Below are 11,130 nucleotides of genomic sequence, written 5' to 3'. Positions count from 1 at the left end.
GGGTAAGGGCCCAGGATGGTTGTGTGTGTAGGGGGGAGACCCAACCGCACTTCTTCTACCCTCCTGTCCAAGCCAGCACCAGAGACCCATGACTCAAGGTGATCTGGAAGCTGGGTTCAGAAATCCCCATTCCCGGTGAGGAAGGCTCAGGGAGGGTGGGGTGCCAACACCCAGGCCCCTCCCCACCTGGTGCAGGGAATATGCAGGAGGGTGAGTGGCTAAGAGCTCAGAACCCAGGGAGAGCAAGAACAGAGAGAGCCCAGATAGGGAAGAGAAGGAAGAGATTTTGAAATCAGAGATCAGGAAGAGACTGAAGAGGTTTCCAAACTGGGGTTGATTCTAATTGAATTTTCTCAACACACAGTCCGTCCACCCTGTTGCCTACAGAGAATCCCACTATCCGTGTGGGGTCGATTTATCTCATTCCATGAAAGTTTCTGGTTTGTTTGTTTGTTTGTTTGTTTTCCCTGCATGAAGGCTTCCACTGAGAAAGAAAGGGACAGGGGACCAAGGGAGAACCAGGGACAAGACAATCTGTGCTGTCTTCTGCTTTTGATTTGCTTTGAGACACCGTCTAACTCAAACCCTCTCTACTTCTGGATGTCTGGGGCTCTGTGTGTTTACTAAGAAGCAATTTACATGTAATAAAATTCACCCTCAGCTCCAGTCCGGAGCTACCCTCTGGACACACACCAGCACTGCCAGGTTTCAAGAGAAGCTGGAAATACAAATTTATGGTAAGACATTTCCTGATTCTAAAATACTGGCAGGGGCGCCTAACTGGCACAGTCAGTAGAGCATGCCAACTCTTGATCTTAGGGTTTGAAGTGCAAACCCCACATTGGGTATAGAAATTACTTACAAATAATAAGAAATCTCTAAAATAAAATATTGGCAAAAAACCCCAAACCTATGGCTCCCATACAGATCTCTACCTCTCATTCTCCCCCCACTTTCTCATCTACTATTTCTCCCCCACTTTCTCATCTACTATTTCTGCCTCTACTTTTTTTTTTTAAGATTTTATTTATTTGACTAAATTATTTATTTGAAAGACTCAGTGGGAGAGGGAACACAAGTAGGGGGAGTGGGAGAGGGAGAAGCAGGCTCCCCGCTGAGCAAGAAACCCGTTGCAGGGCTTGATCCCAGGACCCTGAGATCATGACCTGGGTGGAAGACAGAGGCTTAACCCCCTGAGCCACCCAGGCACCCCGAGCCTCTACTTTTTTAAAGTAAAACTCACATAACATAAGACTTAGCACTTGAGCCATTTTCTTTTCTTTCCTTTTTTTTTTTTTTAAGATTTAATTTATTTATTTCACACACAGAGATCCCAAGTAGGCAGAGAGGTAGGCAGAGAGAGAGGGGGAAGCAGGCTTCTTGCCAAGCAGAGAGCCCGATGTGGGCCTCGATCCCAGGACCCTGGGATCATGACATGAGCCGAAGGCAGAGGCTTTAACCCACTGAGCCACCCAGGCGCCCCTTGAACCATTTTCAAGTTCACAGCTCAGTGAATTCCAGTGCATTTGACACACTGTGCCAACATCACCACAATCTAATTCCAGGACATTTTCTTCCCCCACCCCCGAGAAGAGACTCCATACCCATTAGGCTGATGTCTATCCCATGATGAATGGTAAACAAAATGTGTTCTTTCCTGGGGTGCTTGGGTGGCTCAGTGGATTAAAGCCTCTGCCTTTGGCTCAGGTCATGATCCCAGCGTCCTGGGATTGAGCCCCGCATCAGGCTCTCTGCTCAGCGGGGAACCTGCTTCCCTCTCTCTCTCTCTCTCTCTCTCTGCCTGCCTCTGCCACTTGTGATCTCTGTCTGTCAAATAAAAAATCTTAAAAAAAAATGTGGTCTTTCCAGACCATGGGATATTATTCAGCTGGAAAAAGGAGTGAAGCACTGGTAGCTGCCACAATGTGGATGAACTTTGAAAACCGCGCACCCAGTGAAAGAGGTCAGTCACAAAGGCCACATCTCGTATGATCCCATGGATGTGAGATGTCCAGAACAGGCACATTCATGGTATAAAAGGCAGGTTGGTGGTGTCGGGGCTCTAGGGAGTGGGGAGTGGCTACTTAGTGGTTCTCTTTTGACACACAGTTGCAGCTTGTGGCTTCTGGAAAAAGCCAATCCCTTCTTTTGTAGCTGGAGGCTTCAAGAGGTCATGGACTGGCTCACAGCCTCACGCTCACACCTCCCGTACTCAGGGCAAGCCCCGAGCACCTTCGCCACCTTCCCTGGGAAGCCCCCCCCAGAGCTCTCAAGTGCTGAGCTCCGTACTTGACTCCTGGACATCATTGTAAGCTTGACATGCAGCCTGTTCCCAAGAGAGAACTCAGCTATGCTGACACCTGGGGCGAGGGCCCACAGCATGGAGACCATCACCAGGTGGAAACTGAGGCAGGACTAGATTAAAATCACTCGCCCACAGTCACGCAGCAGGTAAGTGCCAGAGCCAGAGTTTGAACTCAAGCAGGCTGTCTCCAGAGCCTATATCATTAATCATTGTTCAAAGATGTGGATGGACAGATGAATGGCTAACTGACTAAGTACAGGGGTGAAGAGAGGAATATAGGAATGTTCCTACAGTTTCCAAATTAGGATAGCTTTTGGAATCCTACAGACTGGGCTGAAACTTCAGTTCATGCCATGGTTCACTGGGGGACCATCAGGCTTTGGCTCGATGTCAGTTTGTTCATCTGAAAGATGGGGCTGGGAGGCAGCTCCCTGTCCACACACCACTTCCTCTTGGGCTTATCAAACAAGGCAACAAGACATGGGTGAGGATATCAGGTACATTAACTGGAGATAGTCTCAAAATTACCTTTCCCATTTTCTTTCTGAAGAAGGAATTTTCAAAGCTGACTTAGATGACAGAATCTTTTGTTCTCAGCTGTGAAGAACTTTTTTTTCTCAGTTATGGCTTGGTGCTGTACTTTGTCTTCTGTCTCTATCTCTATACCTCTCTCTCTCTTATTTCTCTGTCCCATTCATTCACTCATGCATTCACTCAACAAACGTTTCGAGATGCCCTGGGTGCCTTTCTACTGGGTGACTCTGGGACCACAGAGTCACATAAAAACCAGTGGCCCCCACCCCTCTCAGAGCCTGCCCTCCTTTCTCTTCCATCCTTTCCAGCCAAACTTATCCATGGAAATCTACTCACCGTTTGCCCCCATGGCTTGTGGTCTTTTGGGTCTCTGGAGACTTCCATGTTGGGCAATCCCGTGGTCTCCTGGTCTTCACCTTACTCAGTCTTCAGGCAGCCTTCCACGTGGCCTGCTCCTTCCTCCTTCATGCATTTCTGGTTTCCCTCCCACTTTTTGCCTCTCAGTTATGAATAGGCCTTTTTTCCTCCCCCAGTGACTTTACAAACAAGGGCGTTCCCTGGGGCCTGTCCTAAGCCTTCTTCTTGGCACTGACTGCATACATAGGACAGTTTCACATGTCACCTGGGATGGGGTGGTTCTTAGTCTCTCCCGGCTTCAGGTCTGTGCATCCAACAGCTCCCCAACTGTCCCACCAACCTGTTCTCAGACCCTACTCACTCCATCTTGTATCCTCACCACTCATCTGGTCCTCTGCTCTGGATCCTTGGGATACTGATTCTCCCTAGGATTCAGTGTCCCTTCCTTCTTCTGAGACATCCCATCCCAACACTGCCACCGCCACTAACTGCTCCCTGGCTCCTGGCCCCCAAATCTGCATCCAGAGGTCTGGCCCTCTGCAGCCATTGGTGTCTTGCATGGCAAGGGGAGGGAAAGACATTAGCAGACTCCACGCTGAGCCCAGAGCCTGCCAGGGCTCCATCTCAAGACCTTGAGATCGTGACCTGAGTCGAAATCCTCTTTTAACCGTACCAGAATTTATGCTGCTTTGGTCACTCTTGGAGAAAAAAGCAGTCTAGTTGCCAAGAGAACCAACAGTGTGATTAGAGGGTTGTAATTTTCAGGTCCCTCCCTGCACCTCCCAACCCTCAGCTCAGAACTCCTGAGCTGGGAAGAGACACACAGATGGGTCTGGGTGTAGACATGCTACCCAGGGCCACCTGATGGAAGCCCCCAGCCTCATACCTCTGTTCTTGAAGGCCAACTATGGAAGCTTCTGACTTGGGTCAGTTATGTCTACAGCAGACGCAGATCCCAGCAAATATAGTGCTAAGCAGCATGACTCCAAATGCATGTTTGCCAGCAGACAACAGGGCCAGTGAGCAGGACAGCATGATGAGAAAGACCCTGTGGTGGTCATCTAGATGCCTGTTCAGTGCCAACTGTGGTCACCTCACAGTCAGGAGGGACCCTGTGGTGTGTGTGGAGCATGTCAGTCTTGACATGTGGGCCAAACTTCAGATGGAGGAGTCCATCCTCTTTCTGTGGGGTGCCTACAACATTATCCTTCACTATCTCTTCTCCAAAAATCCTGATCTGGGCCTCCCTCTCTGTCTACCCACCCACAGTCTGTCTGCTTCTTTTGTCTTGTCATTGAATTTGGGTTTGTATGCTCATTGCCCCCGTGATAATGTGATTCAGGATAAGAAGTATGTTTTTGGGGGCGCATGGGTGGCTCAGTGGATTAAGCCTCTGCCTTCGGCTCAGGTCATGATCTCAGGTTCCTGGGATTGAGAGACTCAGAGATTCCCAGGACTCTGAGAGTCCCGCACTGGGTTCTCTGCTTAGTGGGGAACCTGCTTCCCCCCTCTCTCTGTCTGCCTCTCTGCCTGCTTGTGGTCTCTCTCTCTCTGCGTCAAATAGATAAATAAAATCTTTTTTTTTTTTTTTAAGTTTGTTTTTGGTCTAAGTCCTCATTCCCGGCAAAGTCTAAAGCTCTTGGAATTTCCTAAGAAAGAAAAAAAAAAGTGTCTTTTGTCATGTGAATGAACCTAAGAATGGGAGGGGATGGGGGCTGCAGGTGGACTCAATCACCAATAGACAATGAGTTAATTAATTGTGCCTATGCAGGGATGCCACCACAAACACCCAAAAGGAGGGGGCTGCAGAGAGTTTTCAGGTGGTTGAAGGTCCAGACAGGTCAAGGAAGCTCCTTGACAGATCTTGCTCTACGCATCTCTTTTCACCTGGCTGCTCTGAGTTTTATCCTTCTACAGAAACCAATAATCAAGTCAGTAAAATATTTCTCTGAGTTCTGTGAGGCGCTCTGACAAATTAATTAAACTCAAGGAGGAGGTCATGGAACCCTCCAGTCTGTATAGCACTTGGCCAGGACAGGTAAAGAACTTGGATTTGAGACTGGCATCTGAAGGCAAGGCTGTGTGGGCAGTCTTGCCTGACTGAGCCCGTCATCTACACGTGCAATCTGACACTACCTCCTGGTAGATAGTGTAGTTACTATGAATTGTGGGACAACTGCTTGATGGTGTTGGAGAACCCCACCCCCACACACTGGGATTAGGTATGAGACCAATATCTCTATTAGGTCAAAAGTCCAGCCCAGCCCCTCATAAAAGGAATCCCAGTAGGGGAAGTGGCTGGCTGAGCTTGGCCTGGACCCTTCAGACAAGAGGGGAGGAACTTCTTAGCCTACATCTAGTCTAGGAGCTGACATTTCCCCACCTGGCACCTTGGGAGGAAAACAAAACAAAACAAAACCAGGGGCTTGGCCCGCCAGGCCAATGCTGGTAAGCATGGTTATGCCTCTGACACACTCCCCGGGATTTCAGTCCCTTCTCCAGTCTTTTCCAAAAGACTTTTCCAGCTCCTCCCTCAACAACCACCGGTTTTCCTAATCCCTCCCGTGCGGGATCCCATTGTTATTAAAATTCCCCTGAGCAAAAACAGGAAGAGGAGGGCAAGTGGCTGCAAAATCCCGGGAGAGAGAGGGAGGCGGAGGGGCGCGTGAGAAGCCTGGCCACCTGGCTAGCCTTCCCGGATTAAGGAAGGTGTTGTTGGCAGGCAGAATCTCCAACTCAGGTATGTCATTATTTTTTGTTCCGCAGGAAAGATTTGGGCGGCCTCCTCCCATTTTCCCAAATCCCCAGCTGGCTGCTCCCAAGTCACCCAAGGCTGGCAGCTCTGGCTCGGGGGCCTTGGAGACAAATCATCATAACAATTTTGTCCATGAGAACAATGACCGCACTAATGGGAGCATCGCTCAGTAATCACTCGCTCAGTGCCAGGTGCTCTGTGTGCTTATCACATATTAATGCAATTAGTCCTCCCGAAACCCCTCTCACTGTGTAGGTGCTATTTAAAAAAAGAATATATTTAGATCTAAAGCCTCGGGTGTGGAGAGAGGAATTCGCTGGTGGCACATCGTTATGAGTGATATGTGCAAGTCCCTCTTTGTTTTCCTTATTCCATTATTCCCTTTGTCTCCTTCCCCTTCTGCTATTGTCCTCACCGTTGTGCGTCTTTGCTGTTTCTTTGGTACTGTGTGTTCCTGCCAATGAGGGAACAGGAGGCTGTCTTAGGACAAAGCACAAACTGACACACGGCTACCTTCCCCCACCCCCACTCCTGGGTGGGACATATGTGACCTTCTTTAGGAATCTCCCAGCTAAATGTTAATTAATACCTTGCTAGAGGGAAAGACCTTGACAATGACAGGGACTCAAGGTCTCTCGGTATCTTGTAGGTCCTCTTTAGCAATGAAAGTTCTTTTGAAACCTCCCTTTTTCCTTACCTCCCCCAACCCACTGTACATAACCTGCCACCCCTCACAACCCCAGTGCAGCAGCTCTTTGCCCACGGGTCCTGTCCCATGCTTTAATAAACCACCATTTTGCACCAAGGATGTCTCAAGAATTCTTTCCTGGTGTTCGGTTCCAGACTCCACGCCACTGAACCTCACCTGTATTCTAAAACTACATCACTGCTGTTGTCTTTGTTACTATCCTTTGCTAATGTTTCTTGTTACTGTATCTTTGCTCTTATCATTGTTGCTATGTATCCTTTGATACATAGTATGTATACTACACATACTGTGTATTACATAGTAATGTAACAAAGGATACATAGTATGTATGGTATACATTCTTTGTGTATATCCTTTGTTAAGGATACATAGTATATATAGTATACATACTACGTATCCTTCGTTACATACCCTTAATTAATGTGTACCTTCTGCTCTTGGGTTTTTTACTGCACAGATTTTTTTTTTCTTAAGATTTTATTTATTTATCTGACAGACCGAGATCACAAGTAGGCACAGAGGCAGGCAGAGAGATAGGGGGAAGCAGGCTCCCTGCTGAGCAGAGAGCCCTATGCGGGGCTCAATCCCAGGACTCTGGGACCATGACCTGAGCCGAAAGCAGAGGCCTTAACCCACTGAGCCACCCAGGCACCCCGTACTGCACAACTTTTTAAACACTATGATGTGAGTCACATAAAATGTTGCATTTTTAAAAATTAAAAAGGTAAAGTTAAATACACGTAAGTAAAGTTCACAATTTAAGGTGCATAGTTTAGTAGCACTTAATACATTCACGATGTTGTATATTTTTTCTATTAGCATGCATTCTTACCAAGTATATTTTATGTGAAAAGTGCTATGTAGAGTTCTGTGTAGTTTGAATTTATTTCAGCAGTATTGTGGTATACAGGTTTTCATTTTTAAGTTCAGAACTATGCTTTTGTTTTCATTTTTAAAGAAGGCATTATTTACCTTAATTAAAATCCATTCATATCAGGCATTCCATTTGATGAATTTCAAAAACTGGACACTATCAAGCAACCTCCACTGTAATCAAAACATAGAACATGGGGCGCCTGGGTGGCTCAGTGGGTTGGGCCGCTGCCTTCGGCTCAGGTCATGATCTCAGGGTCCTGGGATCGAGTCCCGCATCGGGCTCTCTGCTCAGCAGGGAGCCTGCTTCCTCCTCTCTCTCTCTGCCTGCCTCTCTGCCTACTTGTGATCTATCTCTGTCAAATAAATAAATAAAATCTTAAAAAAAAAAAAGACATAGAACAGTACCTCTCACATGCACTCCTTCTGCAAAAGCTCTCCCTCCCTTGAAAGACCCCCCCACCCCCGCCATCGTTAACTAATTAACTGCTCTTTTGTTGTGTAAGAGTACCCCTCCTCCCCTTGCAATGAAAAGACCCTTCCCCCAGGGTTGAATTCAATGTAACTGCTCTTTTGCCTTTCTGTAACCGCTTGGCTTTTAGGGCATGACACTTGTCTCCTGTTTGAACAAGATACCTTCTCCTAATAGCCGAGGCATGGTCACGCAGGCAAGGGGGCTGCATGGTCACGTAGGTCACGTAGACCGGGGGCTGCATAGTCACGTAGACAGGATGTCTTTCTGCTGAGTAATAAGGTCAAACTTCCCCTCTTTGTTTCCCCTTCCCGCCTTTTTCTTCGCGCGCGGGGGTCTTCCAAAGCCAATCCACTAACACCAAGTATGCCTTTTTTCTTTTTCTTTTTTTTTTTTTTAAAGATTTTATTTATTTATTTGTCAGAGAGAGAGAGAGTGAGAGCGAGCACAGGCAGACAGAGTGGAAGGCAAGGCAGAGGGAGAAGCAGGCTCCCTGCAGAGCAAGGAGCCCGATGTGGGACTCGATCCCAGGACGCTGGGATCATGACCTGAGCCGAAGGCAGCTGCTTAACCAACTGAGCCACCCAGGCGTCCCAAGTATGCCTTTTTTCAAATGTTCAAATTGTCAGCCAATCGGCCCTGTCCCATCCGGGACTTGTATGTACCTGTCTATAAAAATCCTGCACTACCCCAGCCTGGTGTGCTCAGCTAGCAGGAGCTGCTGACCACCCACAGGCGCCTGCGCTACAATAAAGAACCTCTTGCTGTTTGCATCCTGTGGCAGTGTTGAATTCTTGGGTAAGGGGATCCACGGGTCTTTCACCCTCCTCTATCCCCAGGCTCCCACTGATCTACATTCTGCCACTGTGGTTTTGCCTTGTTTAGACCATCACATAAATGTTTGGCTTCTCTCACTAATATAATGCATATCAGAATCACCCATGTTTTTGCATTTCCTGACAAGAGTTCATTGCTTTTTACTGCTGTGCAGTATCCCACGGTGCTGATGTACAACAGCCCACATCCATTCACCAGTTGTTGGATATCTGGGTTGCTTCCAGTTTCCGGGTTATTCCAAATAATGTTGATGTAAACATGCATGTACACATCATTGTGTGGGCATATGTTTTCATTTCTCTTAGCCAGACACCTAGGAGTGGCACTGCAGGATTCATACGATGTGTATGTTTAACTCTATAAGAAATTGCCCAATGTTTTTGGAAGTGGTTAACCCACTGTGCATTGCCACCAGCAGTGTTTAAGTCTTCCAGTGCCGCATATCTTTGTCAACACTTAATAATGTCAGTCTTTTTAATTTTCACCATTGATTGGTATCAAGCACTGTACCTTTAAGATTACGATCACACATGCATCTAATTTGTTGCTTGCAAGTGCTGTGTCGTGGCCATCCATAGGGCTCTCCACCTTCTGGCATCTACCCCCCTCCCTGCCCCACCATGAGTGGGTGCTTAGTTTTCCTCTAATTCCCAGCACAATAAAGAGATGAGTGACAGACACTTCATGTTTGCCTCTTTGTGATCTGCATGATAATTGCCCTAGGATAGACCTCAGGAGTGGCACTTCTGGGTCTGAGGGTGTACATAGACTTAATTCAGCCAAGGAGTGCCAAATTACCTTCCAAGATAACTGGACAGTGTCTGTTCATACCAGCTGTGTGCTCAAGTATTGTTTCTGCATCCCTGCCAATACATGAGTTACTTCACTTTAAAGATTTCTAATCCATCTAATAAACATAAAGGGATTGTTACTTGCTTTTGTGTTTCTTAGATGACTAATGAGTACGTACACCTTTCATCTTACCTTCCTGTTTATTTCCTCTGCAAATCTATTCACAGCCTTGAGTGTCCTTGTTTATGTGCAGGATTTCCTTGTACATTTTATTTTATTTAAATATTTTATTTATTTATTTGAGAGAGAGAATGAGAGAGATAGAGAGAGCATGATAGGAGGGAGGGTCAGAGGGAGCATCAGACTCCCCACTGAGCAGGGAGCCTGATGCAGGACTGGATCCTGGGACTCCAGTATTATGACCTGTGCTGAAGACAGTCACTTAACCAACTGAGCTACCCAGGCACTGTCCTTGCACATTTTAGATACCAATGCTAGGTCAGTATTACACTTTGCAAGTACCTCCATCCATTGCTTTACTTTGTCCTTGTTGTCTTTTGTTGAACAGAAAATCCTTCATCAAATTAAACAAATTTTGCCTTATGATTAGTCCATCTGAAGTTTTAAAGTCTTTCTTCACCCCTGAGGCACAGAAATGTTCTCTTCCATTATCTTCCATTAGCTTTATGGTTTGACCCTTAGCTTTTGGGTCTTTATGCAATGTGGTGTTAAGTACCAGTGTTATACCCATTTGAGTGATGGGAAAACTGAGGCATGGAGAAAGTAAGTCATAGGGTTAAGTAAGTGGCAGAGCTGGAGTTCACATCCAGGCAGCCTGGCCTCAGAAACTCTGTTCTCAGCTGCTACTTCATGCTGCTTTCCCACAGAATGGGAAGTTGATGTGGGCAGGCTTTAAATGCCAATCATTGTCCTAACAACCCAGAGCAGTAGGTCCTGTTAGTACCAGAGAAGGAAACAGAGACTCCCCAAAAGCTAGTTTCTTCCCATCCAAAACCAGATCCTTCAGACTCCACTCTCTGTGCTTTTATTTATTTATTTTTAGTTTATTTTTAAGTAATCTCTATATCCAGTGTGGGCCTTGAACTCACAACCCCAACATCAAGAATCTTATGCTCAACCAACTGAGCCAGCCAGGAGTCCCCAGCCTGTGTGTGTGCTTTTAAACACTAAACTACAGTCTCCCCTATAGGAACCGAGGACCGTGGACACCAAAGGACGATGGCTTCCTCCTTCGGAGAGATTACTTGTTCTTTGCACAAGTGGGTCCCTCTGACTTTTTAGGTCTTCAGCCAAATGCTCCCTCCTCCGAGAAGCCCTTGCTGACTGCCTGTGGGAAACAGCCTACCCTCTTAATTGTCTAACACGAAACCCCTTTAGATCCTTCATGGATAACATTTATTATCACATAGAAATCCTCACAATTCACAGTTATTTAGTTTAGTTGTTGATTTTCTGTAAATCCCCTGAGGGCAGAG

The 11,130-nt window shown here is 46.8% G+C and overlaps 1 protein-coding gene across 1 annotated transcript in view; it reads right to left on the bottom strand.

The window, feature by feature from the left end:
• Positions 1–3,562, bottom strand: part of KLK12 (kallikrein related peptidase 12) — a gene marked incomplete at its 5' end in the record, with an annotated part of 6,910 nt that extends 3,348 nt beyond the window's left edge. The window contains one exon of the mRNA XM_082711145.1: positions 3,558–3,562. Coding sequence (XP_082567271.1) covers positions 3,558–3,562 — 5 coding nt within the window. The remainder of the gene's footprint in view (positions 1–3,557) is intronic.
• Between the last annotated feature and the right edge of the window lie 7,568 nt (positions 3,563–11,130).

Source organism: Mustela nivalis, assembly GCF_964662115.1.
Source record: "Mustela nivalis genome assembly, chromosome: 18".
NCBI lineage: Eukaryota > Metazoa > Chordata > Mammalia > Carnivora > Mustelidae > Mustela > Mustela nivalis.
The sequence above is the reverse complement of the archived record's forward strand: the minus strand, read 5'-3'. Positions and strand labels throughout refer to the sequence as shown.